At 40.8% G+C, this 21,698-nt stretch overlaps 2 protein-coding genes across 2 annotated transcripts in view; both read right to left on the bottom strand.

Moving 5' to 3' along the window:
• Nucleotides 1-9,874, bottom strand: part of IMPG2 (interphotoreceptor matrix proteoglycan 2) — a 74,500-nt gene extending 64,626 nt beyond the window's left edge. The window contains exons 1-2 of the mRNA XM_064143184.1: nt 9,273-9,874; nt 7,677-7,937 (exon numbers count right to left, since the gene is read on the bottom strand). Coding sequence (XP_063999254.1) covers nt 7,677-7,937; nt 9,273-9,543 — 532 coding nt within the window. The 5' untranslated portion in view covers nt 9,544-9,874. The remainder of the gene's footprint in view (nt 1-7,676; nt 7,938-9,272) is intronic.
• A 6,977-nt stretch (nt 9,875-16,851) lies between these two features.
• Nucleotides 16,852-21,698, bottom strand: part of SENP7 (SUMO specific peptidase 7) — a 49,318-nt gene continuing 44,471 nt past the window's right edge. The window contains 6 exon segments of the mRNA XM_064143180.1: nt 16,852-18,174; nt 18,887-19,037; nt 19,458-19,526; nt 19,751-19,788; nt 20,112-20,164; nt 20,428-20,585. Of these exon segments, the coding sequence (XP_063999250.1) occupies nt 18,037-18,174; nt 18,887-19,037; nt 19,458-19,526; nt 19,751-19,788; nt 20,112-20,164; nt 20,428-20,585 (607 nt within the window). The 3' untranslated portion in view covers nt 16,852-18,036.

The following is a 21,698-nucleotide window of genomic DNA, read 5'->3' as shown; positions in this document are numbered from 1 at the left end:
CAATGTTTTCTAGTTAGGTTAGAGCTGCCACACTGCAGAAAAAGAACAGTGGTTTCTTCAGTGTGCTTCAAAGCATCCTTATATTAGGAAAGAGACAAGCATAATTCTCACATCTTTCCTCCATGTATGTCAAATATGGAGCCAGCTCTTATCATGGCTCGACTGATATGGCCACTCAAGGAACTGAAGAGACACCACCCTTAGCAGTGCATTCAAGTTTGCTAATATATGTGATCAGCACTCTTTTAACTTGAATATGTAGCCCAAACTCATGGCAAGTTTTTAACTATGTGCTGATGAGGGAGGTTTTTCAAAGTTTCTTATCAACAAATTCTTGAGAATTCCCATATAGAAAAAACTTCTTTTTCCTAGCTAGAGTTATAAACATTCTGAGGAGAAATTTTGGAGACATAAAAATGTAAACCAATTTAAAAGTGACTTCAATAAACAGCTATAAATAAACAGCAATAAACAGCTGGAACACAAACCCTATGAGGAGAGGCTGAGGGAGCTGGGGGTGTTCAGCCTGGAGAAGAGAAGGCTCAGGGGTGACCTCATTGCTGTCTACAACTACCTGAAGGGAGGTTGTAGCCAGGTGGGGGGTGGCCTCTTCTCCCAGGCAACCAGCAAGAGAATGAGGGGACACAGTCTCAAGTTGTGCTGAGGCAAGTATAGGCTGGATGTTAGGAGAAAGTTCTTCACAGGGAGAGTGATTGGCATTGGAATGGGCTGCCCAGGGAGGTGGTGGAGGCACCATCCCTGGAGGTGCTCAAGCAAAGCCTGGCTGAGGCACTTAGTGCCATGGTCTAGTTGACTGGATAGGGCTGGGTGCTAGGTTGGACTGGATGATCTTGGAGGTCTCTTCCAACCTGGTTGATTCTATGATTCTGTAATTTATGGTATAAAAATAATTGACTGTCATTCCTTTCTGACTTTCCAGCAACCTGTGAGTACCTGTGCCACTTGCACAACCTACATATGATGGCAAAAAACAAACCAACTTTCCACTGATGTTTAAAATAGCAACTTCTTGAAATCAAACCAGAAAATAAAGGAAAATGAGAGTCAGCAGGGAAGGCAAGGATAACATGGAACAGATTTACCAGTAAGCTTTCTGCTTAGCAATGTAACTTTGAATTGTAAATACAAAGCTATTAAGTAGGTAGGAAAGAGAAAACAAATTGTGCTATCGGTGTTCACAACAGATCTACAGGAGCCAAACAATTTAGAGCTATGTGTGAAGCTGCATGCTTAATACAGTAAAATTTGCTAACATACTCCAACCATTAAGCAAATCAGCTGCACTGACTTTGTGTTATGACCTTTCCAGGTATTAGGTTTCCTAAGACTACCTGCAACACCTTTCAAAACCAATCTAGCATCCAGATTCAGAAATGAACCGCTGAGCAGACCCAGATAGTGTAGTCCCACCTGAGTGGCAGATCAGACCTCATGGTGTGAGAGAAGAGCTTGTCTTCATGGCTAGAGCTCACACTAAACTTTCACTAACCTGCTCCAAAGGTAGGCAGAGGCACAGGTATATGGGACAGCATTAGCAACACCAGGCCCTGGAGGAGACAGGATTTGCAACGAGGCCTCTAATCCCTGTCAAACAATACTGATTAAAAGCATCATAAAACCAAGATCAATCTTTTATGGCAGAAAGCTAAGAACCTTGAAGCTCCATGTGGGTGTGAAGGTAAGCTCCTCTCAAACATTATTTCCTTCATCCTATGACTGCTGTAATATGTAACTTTCATTTTAGTGTTAGCTGATCTTTTGGCTACTTTGTAATTTTCTTTTGAAGAATTCAAGTGTCAAAAAAAAAAAAAAAAAAAAATCAGGTTTCCAAGATAATGAGAAGCTCCCTGCTACAGAGATGCAGCCATTTCAGCTGTCTAGAATTAGGTATTCAGAAGATGTGTCAGAATTCAAACCAAGAATGCCATTTCAATATCTGAAGGGGACCTACAAGAAAGTGCATATAGCAAGAGAATGAGGGACAATGGTTTTAAACTAGAGTAGGGTAGATATATGTTGGAAACTAGGAGTCAATTCTTTACAATGAGAGTGGTAAAATGCTGGAACATATTGCCCAGAGATTTGGTTGAGGCTTCATCCCTGGAGCCATTCAAGGTCAAACTTGATGGGGCCCTTGGTAACCTGATCTAGTTGGAGATGTGCTTGGTCATTTCAAGGGGGTTGTACAAGGCTACCTTCAAGGGTCTCTTCCAACCCCAAGAGCTTGTCCTGAAATTTTTCTCCAAAGTCCATTTTACATGCACATACTACACTTTACATGTACTCCATCCTGAAATGTCTCAAAAGCCACCAAAAGCATCAATGAAATAATAATCTTCAAGGTAAGAGAGGAGGTAGGAGAAATTGAAAGGTCATCATGTTTGGCCCATGCCTTTGTACCAACTTCCTCTTGATCAACGTGGCATAAGCACTTCAAGTAGGCAAAGTCTTGACTTTTAAAGGCTACAACAGATTTCAAAGGCTGATGCAGAAAGCCAGGTGTGTAGCAAGATCATGTGAATCCTAGCATATGTAGTCTAGAAGCCAAAATGTCCAGCTGTTGGGAGGTTACCTGCTTCAAATGCAGTGCTAATGCTCAAATTAACACAAACAGTAGGGAATACCCTGAAAAGCTAAATTGTGTTTCAGAAAAAAATTCCACATAAGCTCTACAAATATGCAGGAAGGGGTGATAAAAAGTTTATTTGAAGCTTCCTTTCCAAAAGATTTTATTATGGTTTTCAAAGCCTCCATCTAAGATCTGTGATGAAGTGATTGGTATCTTTCTCTGAAAGTCTCTGTGGCTACCTCTCATGCACCTGGGTACGATCCAGCATCTCTGCTACTCTGGCTCCTCCATTTGGGATGCATTTATCTGTCAAATAAGAGGCAATTAGCCTCTTACACTCAGTCTGTGCTCAGGGATTTCTGAGGTTAAGAGCACTGGGCACCTAGTAGGGGGTAGGGTGGCTTTCTGGTCATTTGTGTAAGTGGGCAGTGCTTGAGTTTAATCTCAGTTAAATCCCATTAGTGCTTCTTAAGAGTTGAATCGTGTACAGTGACTGAGAGCACTGAATCAGGCTGAGTATTCTATTTTGAGGCAACAGCAGGTAAACTCCCCTAACAACTTCTGCACAACTGCATGGCTTAATTGCAGTGGGTTTTGATGAGAACTACAGGGAGATTGATAACTCCAAAGAGATCTTTCCTGTTTAGACCTTATTAGCACTCACTAAACAAATTAATATAATCACATGCAGAGAAATCACTTCATCTCTTGCTGAAATGCTGCTGTGCATAGCCTCTGACACAGCAGCCTGAAATAATATGCATAGCAAACCAGGATTTTAAATTAAAATAGTTAAATGTGAATCAACTAATGCACATTAAAGACGTGCTCTTTGAACACTAACACACCAAAATATTACTGGTGAGAATGGTTTATGTGCTAGAGTTTAGTAACTACAAAAGAGTGTCTTTCAGGGAGGAAAGTCAAACTGCTTGTAAGTCTATTACAACATCTAGAAAACCCACAAATGTAGAGGGAGATAAAACTAGACCTTCTATTAATGAACCCCAGGCATTTATTGGCTGAGTATGAGCTGTGTATAATATGTGTCAAGGTTGAGGGGGAAACAGAGAGAAAAGTCTCACTTTATTGCATATTTGTTTAGCCAAATACTTCTTAGGACTTTTGCTTTCATCATTGTTCAGCAAGATTTGAATACTTTGGAACATGAAATATCTCAACATCAAACTGAAACTTTGTTCTTGACTCCATCCCTGTGCAGAACACATCATTACTTCTAACACTTCAGTAGAAAGATTTGAAGTGACCCCAGAAAGGGGAAAATAAGAAAGTTCAAGATTACCAAATCTAGGAATTATAATCAGGCATAGAACTTAATTCCTGATAAACACTTTTTTATTCTTTCCAGAGTTCCATAATGTGGTTGTCACTCATCAGCTATGAAATAGTAAAAAAACCACAGAATCATTTAGGTTGGAAAAGACCTTTGAGATTATAGAGTCCAACCATTACAGTCTATTTCTCTCTTTAGTCAGTATCTTTAAAGACTGCCTTTAGATTTTCAGCTTTACCTGAAGCTCTGGATGTCAAAAATGATTCTGGCAGAGGCACCACCTTATCTACTCATGTGAAAAGAAGATGTAGTCATGTGCATAGAATGAATTCAGAGAGTGGCTCACAGAAGGAAAAACGCAAACCCATTTGGGAATGGTAGCCACCAAAGTAATTACATCTCAGAGGTGGCATAAAGCAGCAGTATTAACCTGAGTGTGCTAGTTTGAAGCAAGCTGGAATGTTTTGGTAACAGAACTAGATAACGGGCAGTGAAATGAAAACAATTGATGTCAACTTCGCTCACAGTCTCGCTGAGAGCTCTGGGAAGAAGAAAGACTTTTTCTCCATTTTGTTTCTCTTTCTTGCTTTTGCCTTAGACCTGGTCACATCTCAGTAACCTTGCTCCCACTAACCTTGCTCCCTAACCTCTTGGCTGCACCTCTTTTCTTCCTGAGAACTGGGGTAAGGTTGAGAGGGCCGGGGGAGGTGTTGGGGTGGTTTGAAAGCCCCTCCCGGGGACTCAGGTTTCTGGGAGGGGAGTTGTGTTTTTGTATTGTTTATCCTTTGTATATTTCTGTATATAACTGTATATAACTGTAAATATTGTAAATAGCTGCTTGTAAATTCTGCTAGCTGTAAATAAATTGCTTCATCTATATTCCCAGGGTCCGTCTGAGTTAGCTGGGGCAAATTCAAAAGTGTGGGGGGGCGGGGTAACCCCCAAACCATCACACTGAGTCAGTGGCAAAACCCAGCAGCCTTTGTTCTACCCAATTAACAGGCATAGTGTAGGGAAATGGATCAAGCCACGCTATACTGCAGTCCTTGTTTCTGTTTTACTGGCTGACTCAACTTCAAGTCTACTACCATCCACAGGCATCTATCAACAGTTTGCACCAAAGGGAATGGCTAGACTCACTGAACTCTCTACATAAGGTGACTGGTCACAACAGACTTCCAGGTTGAGCATCTGTGACTATTTTCCATACAATAATTGCTATTTAAAACAGGCTTGGGCCACCATCTTTGTGTTAGCACATGACATACCTGAAATGCCACTCTTAAATTTCCAGAAAAAAATCTGTTTTGTGGAATCTCCAGCTGCCCATTGGACACACTGTATTCATTCCAACAGTCCAGCTATGAGCCACTACTAGATTTACCTGGCTTTTCCAGCAGCCAACAGAACATTAATAGCATTTAAAAGGCCATGTATTAAAAACCACTTTGGTAGATCCAACCCACAAGCCAATCTGTAAGCATCTGTGACAGATTTCCATGTCCATATTCTGACAAATGAGATACAAAGCCAGCCAAGGGCAGCAACCTCCACGTATTGTTGATGGTTGAACTACATGCTTTGAGAGGTCTATTCCAGATGAAACAGTTCTATGATTCTGCACAGCTACAAGAGGTGCAGAGACAGTATCATACTGGGGAGTATAGGGACAAATCAAATCCCAGATTTCTCTCAAAAGAGACTAAGAACCATGTCCTTTCCTCATTAAAATCTCAGTTTATTCTGCAATGTGATTGACTACAGGAATAAATCAGCACTTTTGAAATCTGGCTTCTAAACTGCAAATGCAGAGAAAAAAGTATAAACCCACCTCTACACTCTGGTTCTTCTGGCTACTAAAGCAGTAATAACAATCATCCCATTATTTAGAGTTTAATATGCTGAAGAGTGATGTTTTAGATAATAGTGATCTGTCTATTTAGCCATAGCAATGCTCTCTGTTCAAAAAATCCTTCTGGATTGTGGCATTTGTAGCTGGGAAGCAGATGGACTATGTGGATTTTTGTTTACTCTAGGATCATTAAGTTCTACATAGGCTTTTGCAATCTAATTTACAGATTTTCCTTCTTTATTATCACTCACAGCTTTGCTAATTTGGTATTGCCCTTACCCCTACCACAGACAGTTGAGGAGTGACAGCAATAAAAGCATAGTATGGACTCTTTCTGACCAAAACAAAGAGCAGTTAATTGTTGAGATGGGGGTTTGCCTCTTCTCCCCAATATCAGGTGATGGAAAGTGAGAAAATGGCCTGAAACTGCACCAGGGGAGATTGCTGTAAAATTTCTTTACTGAAAAGGTGGTCAGACACTGGAACAGGCTACCCAGGGAGGTGGTGGAGTCACCATCCATGGAGGTGTTTGGGGAACATGTGGACATGGCAACTGGGGGCATGGTTTGGTGGCTACAGTGGTCTTGGGTTGATGGTTGGACTTGATGATCTTGGAGGTCTTTTCTAACCAAGGCGATTCTGTGGTTCTATGGTACACAGTTTAATGGCCACAGTGGTGTTAGGTCAATGGTTGGACTCAATGATCTTAGAGGTCTTTTCCAACCAAAGTAATTCTATGATTCTATGATACAAAGCTTGTAAAGCCTGTCAGACTGTGATCATGAACATCAATATCCTTCACAAGATGAGCACAATCTCTATTTGAACAAGTCTGATCACATATAACTCTACTTTGTTCTCCAAATACATTCCTAATGTTTACTTTTACACAGACACTCAGCAACTTGTGGGCTTGTTTTCACTGCTCTAAATTAATAAACAGAGTTACTAGTAGGAGATTTTTCCTAGAAGCAACCAACAAGAGTCTCTATACACCTTTCCTTCTTTAGGAGACAGCAGCTCTTTCCCATTTCACTAGTTACATGCAAACATTTTACCACACTGTAAGTTGTTTGAATGCCACGATACAGAGACACACAAGTACCAGGGAGAACCACATGACCTTGATGCCCCGTACCAGTGTTGGCAGAGGTAAGGGTTTAAAACACATCATATGGTTGCAATATTTCTTCAGGTGAAAGCAGCTGTTACTGGAAGTACTTCAGCTTTTCAGAGAAATCTGTCAGACCAACTTCTACTCTTTAGAGTAACCGTAGTGAGTCGCTGGAATAGGTTGCCCAGAGAGGTCATGGATGCCCCTTCCCTGGAGATGTTCAATGCCATGCTGGACAGGGCCTAGATCAGCCTGGTCTGGTGGACAGGATCCCTGCCAATGCCAGGGAGGTTGAAGCTAGACGATCTTATGTTCCCTTTCAACCCAACCCATTCTATGAATCTTGAAAGCTCTCCCTGGTTTGTACCTCAGGCTGATACTCAGAGACTGGCTCTCTAGGCAGAATATGGTAGGGTTTGCTCAACCAGCCACAGTCAAAAGTCACAGGGCTGAGACACCAATGCCTTGAATCTTTTCTGTAAGATCCCTCAGGGAATTCTACTGGCACTAAAGAAAACAAAGCAGCTGCTGTCACACAGCTAATCTGTGCATGACACCTATTTTTCTTACTGTTCAAATTGTTCTTCAAGAAAGGCTTCATAGTATCAGGGCTCAGGATTTCTGTGATATATGTTAAGTGTAGCCAGAAAGTGGTTTTGTAGCTCAGAACAGCTCTCACAAGAAAGATTAGCAGAGAAACTAAGTTTCTTGGGTAATAGTGTATTTCCTATGGCATGGTATTTATTATGTTTTAAAGCTTCATATGCTATTTTTTTTACAAATAAATGCTCTTTATCAAGAACTCTTGAGAAATACAGTGGCTTACCTCTGAGCCTGAAATATTTCAGATGGTTGGCAATAGCCTGCTCAACAGATTCATCAGGGCAGATCTTAACTCCACTGGGAAACAGGACGGAGCGCTTTCTTCGTAACGGCAAGTGCCTGTTGACCTGTTCAGCCTTCACCTTGCCATTAATCTTTTGCAACTCAGGAGGCAGAGAAGGGTTTGCTGTCTGCCAGCCACTGAACTGAGGAGTTGGTGGTGAAATATCTTTAGCCTGTTCTCCTGGAGCTGAATAACCTTCTGCTGTAAAATCAAAACCACACATAAACGTTTCAGGTGAGGTAGTGATGCGGTCATTTGTATCTGAATGTTATTGCTCTGGTTTCTGAAGGACCTAAATGTATTTCTTTTCTGTTAACAAACCCTGTCTGCATGGCTGTACTGTTACAAACAACCTTAAGCTCTTTAAGGCATCTGATCAAGTGGTAAACACAACTTAAAGCTCTAACCCTTTCAATGCTTGTGTTTTGTGTTTAACTTCCATTCCATGATGTAGCTTAATTCAATGGGACTACATTTGTGAATAAACATATACTTAGCAGCTTTCAGGGCTAGAAATCAATCAATTAATTAATAACTAACTCTCTTAATTTCATACTTTCTTTTCATAAGAAACATTTATATCCTTTGCAAAAAGAAATCTGCTTGAGCTGACAGTTAACAAGTACACATTTCACCACCAGGAGGTAAGTCCCAACCCAACTGTAAGGGGAGAAAAAGAGAAAGGAAATAGAAGGATCATCAGCTTTAGGTTTGTTTTTAAAGTCTCTCTTATGTTCGTTGCTTCACATCACTCCAGAGGGCACTTTACAGTGGGAAGGGGACAATGTGCCTATTTGGTTTTGGTCTGACAGCCTAATTATCTGTCCTTCACAGTCAGCAGTTAGCTGGTATGAAGTGAATTAACCCAATTTCCTTCTTTCTCTTTTTCTGCTGAAGAAGAATCACAATGAATATTTTTTTTTAATAAAAAGGATTGTAATAAATGCATGACATTTTTCATCCCATAGATTAGGAGCTTATCCTGCAGTTTCCAAGTCAACAACAGCTCTAACTTCAGTGACTGAAAGCTGAACAACATGGTTAATTTGATGCTGTATTAACAGTCATGTCTAGTGCAAAAGACTACCACTAGATGCTACTTGAGAGGGAAAAAGAGACTATCAAAAAGGTCACTGAAGCTAAAAGCTCAATCTTTAACCAAACTGACTCATCTTCTGGGTCCATAAGCAGAAGACAGAGTCTCACCTTTTAAGATTAATACAGAAATATTAAAGAACAAAGCACCAAGTGAAAAATTTAACAACATTTAATGTCTCTTGAAATTGGGCAAACCTGCCTCCTGTAGCTACATTCTACACTCAAACCCACATAAATGTATAGGACTACATCCTGGAATTCACTGTCAGTATTCCATATTTACACTGACATTATGGCACAGATCTGACCAAACATTTGTCTGTATTAATTAATACACATAAGCATAGGCCATAATTAAAGCAGAGAGGTATTTTTATTTCCACACACTGCCACAGATAAACTTTGAAAACAAGAATACAAACACGACTTCTGCCTTACCTGCAACTAGTTGAAGGTCATCTTTAATCATTCCAAAAACTGGAAGGCAAAGAAAGATTTTCCAAATGAAGCCAAGCATACTTGTGTCAAAAACCAAACAAACCAACCAACCCCCCAAAAAAAAACACCTCAATGTGCAAGGGGGAAAAGAAAGAAAGAAAGGAAAAGAAGATTCCTTGTGGTGAAAGAGCTGTTGTCCCGAGCCAGCCAAGAGTATTGCCCTTCTTGAACAGATCTTGATGTCACATATAATTATCTTTGGAAAAAGCATTTGGTAAAAAATGTCAGCCAAGACATCCTGGGAATGTTCTTTTGGAGGGCAGTATTCCTCTTTAGTGAAGAAAGAAGAAAAGGTGCTGGAAGTAAACTCCTTGCAGCCAGCAGATGGACTCAGACAGTTTTTTGATTTTAATCTGGCAGGTTAAGCTCTTTACCAGGGCTTGCCATACCATTAAGAGACAGTCCAAACAAGGACAGCACCTTTCACATTTAATTAACCATGCTTTTTCATTGGCTTTTCAGGTTTTACTCTTTTAGAAAACCCTGCTGGCCACAAAATATCAGAGGCAGCATGTTAGCCTCCGGTGGAAGGCCTGAGTGTGGTTTTAATTCTGCCAATACAAATACCCATATGTAAGAACACACTGATTTGCTTCAACACCAATGCCTAAAGAACCAGGTATTCTGAATGACTGTTTCTGCTGCTGCCAGAGCTGAGACAGCCATGCTGCCCAAGCTCACACTAAAGGAGAAAAATCTTGTGCTGCTACAGCAACGTCCCCCAAATTCTTCCAAAGATAAAGCCAGGGCACGCTGGGACTCTTTCATCTCTTCAGCTATGACCTGACATGAGCACTAAGAACAAATCACGACAAATACCTGAAGAGATGATCATCTAAGAACTGCAGAAAAGACAGAGTGTAGGAAACCAGCAACAGTCTCTGCTCCCCTCCACTCCAGGGTCAGCTCATTCCACATGGAAATGTGTACAGAAGCTGTCCTGCAATGGCAGACTGCATTCAGATCACTAGCAAAAGCTCATCAGGGCTGAATCCTGGGTGCTATAACCTGGGACTTGATGGTTACTCTATTCAGATCGAACTGAGTAAACTGCAGGTTTGTCTGAAGTGACTCTTTGTGGTAGTGGTTTTGCATAAATATTTCAAGGCTGCATTCCCAGTGCTTCCCAGCTGACTGCAGAGCTCCTTGGGTAGACAGTGCTGACTCCTCTCTTCTAGGTGCTCTGCTGAACTCCCAGCACTTCAGATTATGCTCATAATCCCTCATATTAGACACAAGACACTCACAGGAATCAAATAAAACCACCTTTGCTTTTAAGCTCAGTCTTCTGATGTTTAACAGACTCTACCCAAAAGATCATATTTTCCTTTTCAGTTTTCTATGAAACTACTGAATTACACTTTAATTTAAACCAGTGAGCTGCTCTGACACCTCAAAGCAGCTTTCTTAGAAGTAGATATTTTGGATCTATCAAACCAGCACTGTTTGCCTAGGATGGCTCTATCAAGTTAACTACAACACTGGCAGCAGCACCAAATAACACCATACTGGAGCTAAAAATTTAATGGTCCTAATGATTCAAGGCACAAGAACAATGTTGCACTGGTTGCCCACAAACTGTTTTGAAGTCCTGCTCAGTTATATCCAGACAGAGCAACTTTTGAGGCTAGCTTGGGTGCCTTTATTAAGCAACATTCAACATGCTAGATGATACCTAGCTGTGTGGTCAGGTTGACACACTGGAAGGAAGGGATGCCATCCAGAGGGACCTGGGCAGGCTTGAGAGGTGGGATCAGCTCATGAAGTTCAATAAAGATGAGCACAAGGTCCTACACATGAGTTGGGGCAATCCCAAGCGCAAATATAGGCTGGGCAAGGAGTTGCTCCAGAGCAGACTTCAGGAGAACGTGAGAGTGGGGAGGCTGGAGTTAGGTGGCCCCTTCCAACCCAAACCATTCTATGATTCTATGAACATAAACTCATCTTTCTTTTCTTTTCTATTTTCTTTTCCCTTTCCTTTTTTTTAATGTTCTGCAGAGCCTCGTGCTTTCAGTGTCATTATTTGTCTTCTTTTTACCCTTCAAAAATGCAGCTGAAAGAAAACTGGAAATACTCTACATCTTTATAAAGGCAAAAGCTAACTTACCTCAAAAATGCATTAAAACTAATCCTTGTAGAGAAAATTCTCACCATACAAATGCCTCAGTAAGGGTCTGAAATTCAAAAGTTTTCATGGGAAGTCTTCACATTTCTGGTGTTACTGGTTTTTGGTTTGGTTGGTTGGGTTTTTTTTCAAAGGCATTTAGAAAGTGAGTAAGATAAAATACATCTGTCATACTGTTTTGTCATATGGCTACATCAGCTTCTGTGTGCTAAAGTTTTTAAAGCACTCAAATTACTTTACTTGAATTAGCTTGAGCTGTCAATTTTAAATTCAGCACTGATTCCAGCACTGAAATTTCAGTTTGCAGCAGCTGAAAAACCTCCTATGTTTATGAGAGAAAAAGCAAAAGTGAAAGCACAATCATATTTTGAAGTCCTCAAGGTCTCTAAAAAGAACCTTCCTTGACTTGACTGAAGCCTTTACAGGCACACTTTCACAGAATAAATCAGGTCAAAAAAGACCTTCAAGAACGTCAAAGTTCAACCTATCAGGCAGCATTACCTAATCAGCTAAATTATGGCACCAATTGCCAAATCCAGGCTTTTTTAAAATACTTCCAAGGATGGTGACTCTGTGGGCAGCCCATTCCAATGGCCAATCACTCTGTCTGCAAAGAACTTCTTCCTAATATCCAGCCTGAGCCTGCCCTGGTGCAGTTTGAGACTGTGTCCTCTCATTCTGTCACTGGCTGCCTGGGAGAAGAGACCAACTTTGCATCAGAAGATGTATAACTCTTCATTTCCAGCAGCCAAATTGCATCTGTTCAGAGGTATTCAGGAAAAGTATATTCTTGCTGGAGGGAGGGGGGAGTGGGAGGAAAGGGTTAAATGTAATCCTAGTGTGATGGTTTGGGTGTTCCCCGCCCCACACCCACTTTGGAAATCACCCAGACTAGATTCAGCTGGCTCTGGAAATAGGAATGAAGCTTCTATTTACATCTAGCACAATATACAAGCAGAAATTGTCAAGTATATACAGTTACAGACAGAAATATACAAGGTAAAGGTAATACAGAAACCTGAGTCCCCAGGAGGGGCTCTCAACCACCCCTGCACCTTCCCCCTACCCCTCTCCCTCTCAACCTTATCCCAGTCCCAAGGAAGAATGGAGGTTCGGCCAGGGGGTTGAGAAGGAAGCAAAGTGGGTTAGTCCAAAATGGAGGGTGAGGTTAGAGAGTAAGATGCAGCTCAGCCAACAGCCCCAGTGAGAGTGGATATCTAATGTTTTTATTTCTTGTTCCTATACATCTCAGCAAGCCTATGAGCAAAGCAGACATCACCACTGTTTTCCTTTCAAGCTTGTAATCTAATTCTTCTCACCAAAACATTCTAGCCTGCTTCAAACTAGCACATCTAGTGAAGTAACATGCCAAGGTCACATCAAAAAAGAATAGAATAGAATCATAGAATCAACCAGGTTGGAAGAGACCTCCAAGATCATCCAGTCCAACCTAGCACCCAGCCCCATCCAGTCAACTAGACCATGGCACTAAGTGCCTCAGACAGTCTTTTCTTCAACACCTCCGGGGATGGTGACTCCACCACCTCCCTGGGCAGCCCATTCCAATGGCAAATCACTCTCCCTGTGAAGAACTTCCTCCTAACATCCAGCCTATACTTCCCCCAGCACAACTTGAGACTGTGTCCCCTTGTTTTATACAGTTTGTATTTCATACACCACAAGGATTAGCTGACTTACAGCTCTCTACAAGGTAAGGGCCACTGAAATTCTGCTATAACATGCATATTGCTAAATAATACTGCATCAGGTAATTGTTTCTCAGATGCAATTCATTTAAAAAGTTAAATCCACTCTTCTGTAGCTGAGAAATTGCAAAATCAAGGTCCACTTTAAAGAAAATGCCTTTAAGGAAGAGTCACATGCTGGCAGACGCTCAGTCTGCAAGCTTCCAGGATTTAACACCAAGATTATAAATTGTCTCCTGCGACTGGACTACAGCAACTGACTTTGTAGTATTTCACAGGACTCACCAACAAAATTCCCAATCAGTGCAGCTGAAACAACCAGGTTATGCAAAACCTTTCCATTTGTTCAGTTTCTGTGGTTGCTCCTGCCAACCATTTCAACATTACCACTTTTTGCCCGTGGTTCTGGAGAGTTCTCTGAAGAACCAGAAGGCTGGTTCAACAGGCTTCACAAGTGGAGCAGTGCAAACTGCATGAGGTTCAACAGGTCAAAGTGCAAGGTCCTGCATTTGGGTCCTGCCAACCACAGGCTCAAATACAGGCTGGGAGCAGAGTGGGTTGGCAGTAGTCCTGAAGAAAAAGGCTTGGGGTGCTGATTTATGAGAAGCTCAACATGAGCCAGCAGCGCAATCATTGCAGACCAGGCTTAGAGAGCTAGGGTTGCTTAGCCTGGAGAATACTCCAGGGGACCCTTATAGCTGCCTTCCAATGGCTGAAGGGAGCCTGGAAGAAGGCTGGAAAGGAACTTTTCACGAGTGTCCAGTTAAAGGACAAAGGGGAATGGTTTTAAGCTGAGGAAGAGTAGCTTTAGACTAGATCCTTGGAAGAAGTTCTTCAATACACGAGTGGTGAGACTCTGAAATGAGTTGACCAGAGAGGCTGTGGATACTCCTTCCCTGGGAGTGTTCATGGCCAAGTTGGATGAGGTCTTGAGCAATCAAATCTTGTTGAAATGTGTCCCTGCCCATAGCAGAAAAGTGGAGTAGATGATCTCAAAGGTCCCTTCCAACTGAAGCCACTCTATTAATTTATGAACCATCTCCTAAGAATAAGGTCTGAAGCTGTTTAGCCTTCCAGCTGAACAAATCTAGCCCACCACACCGCGGTCCTACTGCCATCATCCAAGTATTTCCATAAGGCAGTATTTAGAGCAGCAAAATCAGGAAGTGAGCTCAATCAAATTAATTAACAATTAATTATCTACTGTGTTCATGTAATGTAAACCTATTCTCAGCATTGCTCCTTCCCTGAACCACTGATTGGACCAGTATCTCTTACCTTGTTCCACAGTCAAAGATTATCCTGGTGCCTGCACTTCATCTTTGAACAATGTATTTTCAACTTCTGCTTGTTTGGACAGAACTGTTTGCCTTAGTTTCATTCAGCCATTAATGGAAACATTTTCAATCCTGAGAAAATTCTGCTTTTCCATCTGATTTCTAGATGAGTCTTTTTTTTTTGGGGGGGGGGGGTGGTTTGCCAGAAGCAAAATTCTGCTTTCTATTCATAATCAACATAAAAGTCTTACTTCTGTAGCCTTAAGTTTTTTTCTCATTTTTAAAGCTGTAGTACTTACTGCAAGCTCATTTCAGGGTCAAATTCTAGGAAGTAGGGACAGGTAGACTGCTACAAATCTATGCTTGCAATTCCAGAAGGGAAACAGAGCAGCCTACAGATACTTTAAAAACTTGCAGTTTCATGATTCACTTGTGCAGTTTTGATGAAAGACTGGGGGGGGTGGGGGTGTTGATATTTCTCCTGGAAGATTTACTTCTTACAAGTTACCTCTCTTCCACCTTGTTTCTTGCATCACATGTGCACCACAGTACCTTAAAGAGATTACTATGATTCATTTCTTTCTTTATGGAAGCCAGTTTCTGGTCCTGCACAATCAGAACATAGCAGTTTCTTTTAACTCTGATAGATACAGTTAACATTTGCCTTGAGATAAAAAATACAGTGTAAAGAGCATTACAAAGATCAGAGATTAATACAAGAAATGAAGATGCAGAAGATAGGCAAAAAGGGTCCCTGAGTCAGTCTGCTGCCTTTTATGTGCCAAAAAGCTATCTTGGGGAAGTTGTAGCAACAGAAAAAGAGGTACTTTATCCATGGACACTTCTTGGCATTCACCAGATACCTGTTAAATGGAAATGGCAGGAATAGAGTGGATTGCAGCTCATGGTTCTAAGGCATTTCCCACCTACTCATTCAGGCTGTCAAGACTGTTAGCCTACTGACAGAAATGAGTCAAAAAGAGGGAACTAGGATTGTTTAGTAAGGAGGCTGAGAGAAGACTTCATTGCTCTCTACAACCCCCTGAAAGGAGGCTGGAGTGAGGCTGGGGGTCAGTCTCTTCTCCACAGTACCAGGTGATAGAATGAGGAAAAAAAATGGACTCAAGTTGCACCAGGGGAGGTTCAGGTTGGATACTAGGAAAAAATTCACTACTGCAAGAGTGGTCAGGTATTGGAACAGGCTGCCCAGGAAGGTGGTGGAGTCACTATTCCTGGAGGTATTAAACAAAATGCACATAGGTGGCACTTCAAGGCAAGGCTTGATGGCCATGGTGGTCTTAGGTTCACAGTGGGACCTGAAGATCTTAGAAGCCTTTTCCAACAGAAACAGTTCTATGATTCCATACTTACCAGAAGAAGCTGTGTGCCTTTGTATAAGCACTGCAAAGCACATAATCACTTTTACAGAGATTTAAGAGACACACAGGTATGTACACCTGAAAACTAGTAGGATGGCCTGTCCTCTGCATATCTCACTGCGTATCTGTGGCAGCTAGGAAAAGAATGGTTACAATCACATTCAGCAACTTCTGGAGATTATTTTAATATCAAATGAATTGGCATTCTCATAGCACATATCTAATAAATCTATAAAGGCAATTCTTTAATGTTACAAAATCAGTTTAAAAAAGTTTATACAAGACTTTTGGTTTTAAATATCTATTAACATGTCCATTAAAAAAAAGAATTAATGATAAAAATTAACTTTACCATAAGATAAAGCCCAAACTATTTTCCATAAGGGAACACTGAAAATATTCATCAATTAAAATGGTGTAGAGAAAGAGCACACATCTCTGCTTTTTGTCTCTCATCTGTCTCACAATAAGTGCCAAGATGATCTCTGTAAGTAACACTGACATTGTGATTTAGGTGATGAAAGGCAGGGAAACTCTGGGACAAGAATGGAATTAGAAACAAAGACAAATCCCATACAGTAGTTGCACCAGGCTGCTCACAGTTATACAGAAGGTAACTGTGCTCAGCAAGTAGTTACTTTAAATTCTCTCCCTTCTCCAGAAAAAGTGCTTCCTGGTTTGAGAAACAATGGTGGGGTGGTTTTTTGGATGGCTTTACAGAACCTGTAGTAATCACTGGATTTTCCAAATGCTAGGTTTCAGACTTAACTTGGGGGAAGCTGCCCTGAGAATTCTGCAGTGCCATAAAGTTCACACACCTTTGGGCTGCCCTCAATTCCTGTTTTAGCTCTCTATCCTACCTGCAGCTTTAAGAGCTCTGCTTCTGTAGATGCATTTATGACACAGATGGGTTTGGTGGTTATCTGACACATGGTTATCCTTCCGAAGGACAGAGTAACACTTTCTACTTAAAGCAGGGTACAGGATAAAGCATTCTCTTCTATTGTGCAGTAACTACAGGGAGAAAAAGTGTGTCAGAATGTTACAAAACTTTAATGTGACCAGTGTTTGAGGAACATCTACATAAATATTTACTGACAATGACAAATGTGTATCTAGTTCATCAAACCAAGTCCAACTCCAAACACTCAAGCATTCAGGCATCTTTACTCAATTCTCCTGAGCAAAGTATAAATACTGTTCCTTTTATATATAAGTCTTATATATTAAAGACATATTAGATGTGATGGTAATGGCTTTATTTTTCAGTAAAACACCTCAAACTGCTTGCCTTTCTAATGCAAGTGATGCCATAAGCTTCACAGGAGTAACTCCTAAAAATAAGGCAATTAGGATTAAAAATCTACTGCCCATATATATTGTATAGATGTGTACTTTGAGAGCAAGACTCATTCTAAAAATTCAAGAAAAAAAATAATTTAAAAATATATTTTTAAAATCCACTCTTGACTTTAAAAAGATTTCAATGGTCACTCTCAAGCAAATATCTTTCCCTTATGGGAAAAGAAGTAAAAAAGAAAAAAATATGATTAAAATGTTAGGAAGGGAAAACAATAAAGATAAAAACAACAAAATCCAGCAGCCTCCAATCTTGGCAGAGTTTTCTGACACGTGCAGACTACTTCTGTACATAATCAGAAACAAAACAAACAGAAAAAATACATCTCTGAAGAGAGTAAGTACTAGATCCTTACATTAAAACAATACACAGTATTCATGCTATCTGTATGAGCTGCAAAATCAAAGAGATTTTTATACAGGGCCAAAATCCTCTCTTGAAGCCTGACCCATATTATCATCCGTATTTATACAGAATTTTACAGGACAGGCTCTGAAAGAGTCTTTTAACACCTTTGTGGCACATACCTCTGCAAGCAGTTTTCATCTCCCAAGTAAGGGATCAATTAGCAATTCATATATATTAGCTTTACCTAATATATACTTATACTTTTATCCACAACCTTCTCCCTTTCGCCTCAGGACTGCATTTTATGACCACACAATCCAAGCAGAAAACATTTATTTAAATAAATAAACTGAACTTCCTGTGGGATTCTTTTCTTTTTTCTTCCTTCCTTCCTTTTTTTTTTTTCCTTCTTCTTCCTTGCAAGGTAGAAAGAGGCCAAATGCTGCTACGCAGAGCTCCAGTTACTTTATACAGGAATGTTCTTTGCCAGGCACGGCTTGTTAGATTTGTTAGCTGCTGCTGCCACTACGCTGTTGAAAGTGTAATTGCAAGATCAGGTCTCGAATTTCTTCTCTTTTGCTTCTGATCAGCTGACGAGGGAACCATCTCTCGAGGTTCAGTGGCTGTTCAAAGTTAACTATGGGATTCTGGTAAAAGAAAAACGAATATTTCCTGCATGAATTTTCTGAAGCAAATTCCAAAAGGAATTTCAAACTCTTCCATTATTGCTGAGACCAAGAAGGCACAAACAACTTTACATGAGACTGTAACAGTCAAAAAGAGGGAATTTGGATTGTTCAGCCCAGATAAGAGGAGGCTGAGAATGACACCACAGCTGAGGACTGAAGGAACTTCAGAGGTCGTGTGGTCCAGCCCCTCTGCTCAAGCAAGATCATCTAGAACCAGCTGCCATGACCACATTCAAACAGCTTTTGGACATCTCCAAGGAGGAGGCATTCCATAACCTCTTTGGGCAAACTATACTAGCACTTGATCACCCCCACAGGAAAAAAACATTGGCCATGTTCATAGGGAGTCTCCTGTATTTCAGCTTGCATCCATTGCCTCTTGTCATGTCACTGAGCACCAATGAGATGTGTAAACTAAATAGGATATTTACAGTGTCAGTGTAAAAACAACATTAAACTACAAGGTCAGAAATGTTTGCCAGCAAACACAGATGAGAAACTGTGCTTCAGACAGAGATCCCTGTCATTACTTAACAAATTGTTTTTTACCTCCTCTTTCTCAAATGGAATTGACATTTTTGAGGCTTTTGTGTCTGGCTGTGTCCCTAGAAAGAGGTTTTTTGTGTTTAAGGTAACTTTAGGGAAAGAGAAAGGTAGTTTCCATGCCTACCTCTAAGAAGGTTTCCACGTATTGCAGCAAATAGACCCCACAATCACTGCTGTTATCTTGTTTAGGCACAAGAGGACACAGGTCAATCATTGTTGATTTATTGAATTTTCGATGTGTTTTCCGTTTAACTTCCCATTCCACTTCAAGGTATCTACAAAAGAAAGTGAACATTAAACACTGAACTCCCAAGCTCGATGCATTTTGAGATACTACCCAATATCATTCTGCAGCTGACTGAAATCATACATCATCTTTAACCAATTTCTTTGACAGAATGCGTTGTTTATCTCTTCTTCCTTAAACAGCTTCAACACTTCTGAGACTGTCCACTTCACAAGGTTTGCATTTTATCTGGGCTGCAGAACAAAGACAGGTCTTGCACTCAAGCCTCTGTACTGCTATGACACTTCTCTTTGTTGTAACTCTTTATGGATTTTCCTTCAGCAGTAGGAATGTACACCTTTACAGAGAGAAGTGTTTCCTTGTACACCTTTACAGAGAGAAGTGTTTTGGACATAAAAATATGAGCAGCAGCACCTCTTGCTAGTAAATAGAAACTGTGGTTACTTACTCTCTCAGTATTTGTGCTGTTTTCTGCACAGAAACAGCTTTCAATGAATCTAAGATGAGTATACAAGGCCTGTAGAACAAAACCAAACAAATTACTGTAGTCTCTCATGACCACCACTACTGAAGCAAATATTTTAATGCAGCTTAACAAGAGCATCAAAAGCTGAACAAATGTGGGGAATAAAGAGACAAGTCATAAATAGACAAGCCATAAAGCTGTGGCTTTATGGGATACTGCAGAATTTTGTAATATACATTTAATGATGAAGTATTAATAAGAAAACAGAAATGTACCTTTTACAAATCTGCCTTTTGGAATTACTTAGGGAGATCTGGGGAAGAGAAAAGAAAAGTAACCTTAAAAATCCTACAATTATAAAAAATCACAGGTCTTTATAGATTTAAACATAATGCCAGAGAGGTTCTCACTTCAGAAAGGGGAAAACTGATAAATAACACTTGTAAACTGCTAAAAGTATAGCAAAAGAAGATTTTAGGCTAATTCACAGTGCCTTGCACATTCTGTAGGCCATGCAAAAATCAACACCTGCTGCAGAAAGGGAAAAAAAAAAGGGAAGAACCACTTGGCCAAGTCCTAGAGCCCTCAGAAAGAGAGTAATAAATGTTTCCCCCATCACAACAAAAAGGCACTTACACTAGGAACATCTGAATCCAGGGCTGAAGCAAACCCAGCAGTTTCATTGCCACCTAGTATAAAGAAACAAATTAACAAGGCTTAAGAAGCTATTTCCTAACATGAGTGCAGTGCAGTAATTGTTATGCAAGATAGTACAAAAATATATGACATCCATCATAGTATCAAAGATACAGTTTACAACATCATCTCGTTCCTTCAAGGTTTAAGACATGAACAGAACTATATATGGCTTGAGATAATTTTCTTCAAGATTAGCTATCTTTTGAGAATAAGCTTCTGTTAGCATCTGTGTCTTCTTTACTCCTGCAGTTACCTGGAAATACCAACACTGAATCAGTCCTGGTGTTCTTATTCTTTGACTGAAGTGAAGACTGTTGAGGCTGATAATTTAATGAATCCTCATTGGGACAATCCTCATACACAGCTTCTTCTAACCATGGAAAACAGATAACTGCAATGTACCAATGAGACCTATCCAGCAGTGGGGAGAGAAAAAGAAGAAATTCAAACAAACAAACAGGTCAAAAATCGGTAACATTTGTTTCTAAAAAGGACATGAAAAGCATTTACAACAGCAGGAGCTCCTGGACAACTGTTCTGTGACACATAACCATTGTTAGAATGTTCCTTCATGGCACCTCATGCTGATCCTCTCACACCTTTTTACTTTGCATTGTGGCATAACATAAGCATTGATTCCTTTTACAAATGCAACTAACCCACAGAGCAATTTATCACTGTCCTGCCACCCATCCCACACTGAAAAAAAAAAGGTGATCCCAGCTTCGAATACAGATGAAGGTATGGTTACTCGGTTTTAATGGAGTTCCCGTGTGCAGGCCATCTATTCAACGAGGCCAAAGCTTTTGGAAGTCAATAAAGTGAGTTTTTTTCACTTCCAAACCCTTTGGAAGTCAACAGCCCCAAAGATGTATGAAAATGTAACTGTCTGGAGTGTGCTCACTCTGAGAAACCCTTGCCAGAAGCAGTAGCGCCCCATGTCACTGTAGTGCCCTTCTGCCTACTCCACACTATGGGCCACCCACAAGAGGGTACACAGGGTGGGCTTTTAACAGACAGAGATTGCTTTCCCAAAATCTCACACTGGATGACACTGCATCACAACTCAGTGGCACAGTCATATAATCACAGAATCAACCAGGCTGGAAGAGACCTCCAAGATCATCCAGTCCAACCTAGCAACCAGCCCTAGCCAGTCAACTAGACCATAGCACCAAGTGACTCATCCAGTCTCTTCTTCAACATCTCCAGGGATGGTGACTCCACCACCTCCCTGGGCAGCCCATTCCAATGCCAATCACTCTCTCTGGCAAGAACTTCCTCCTAACATCCAGCCTATACTTCCCCTGGCACAACTTGAGACTGTGTCCCCTTGTTCTATTGCTGGTTGCCTGGGAGAAGAGACCAACCCCCACCTGGCTACAACCTCCCTTCAGGTAGTTTTAGGTGGCAATGAGGTCACCCCTGAGCCTCCTCTTTTCCAGTCACAGGCATGCTATTTATTTATTTTTGAAGGAAACCAACTAGAACCACAAGTCTGGCCAACTGCCACCTGCAAATTCA

The sequence above is a fragment of the Pogoniulus pusillus genome, chromosome 5 (assembly GCF_015220805.1).
Source record: "Pogoniulus pusillus isolate bPogPus1 chromosome 5, bPogPus1.pri, whole genome shotgun sequence".
NCBI lineage: Eukaryota > Metazoa > Chordata > Aves > Piciformes > Lybiidae > Pogoniulus > Pogoniulus pusillus.
This window is presented reverse-complemented; position numbering and strand designations above follow the sequence as displayed.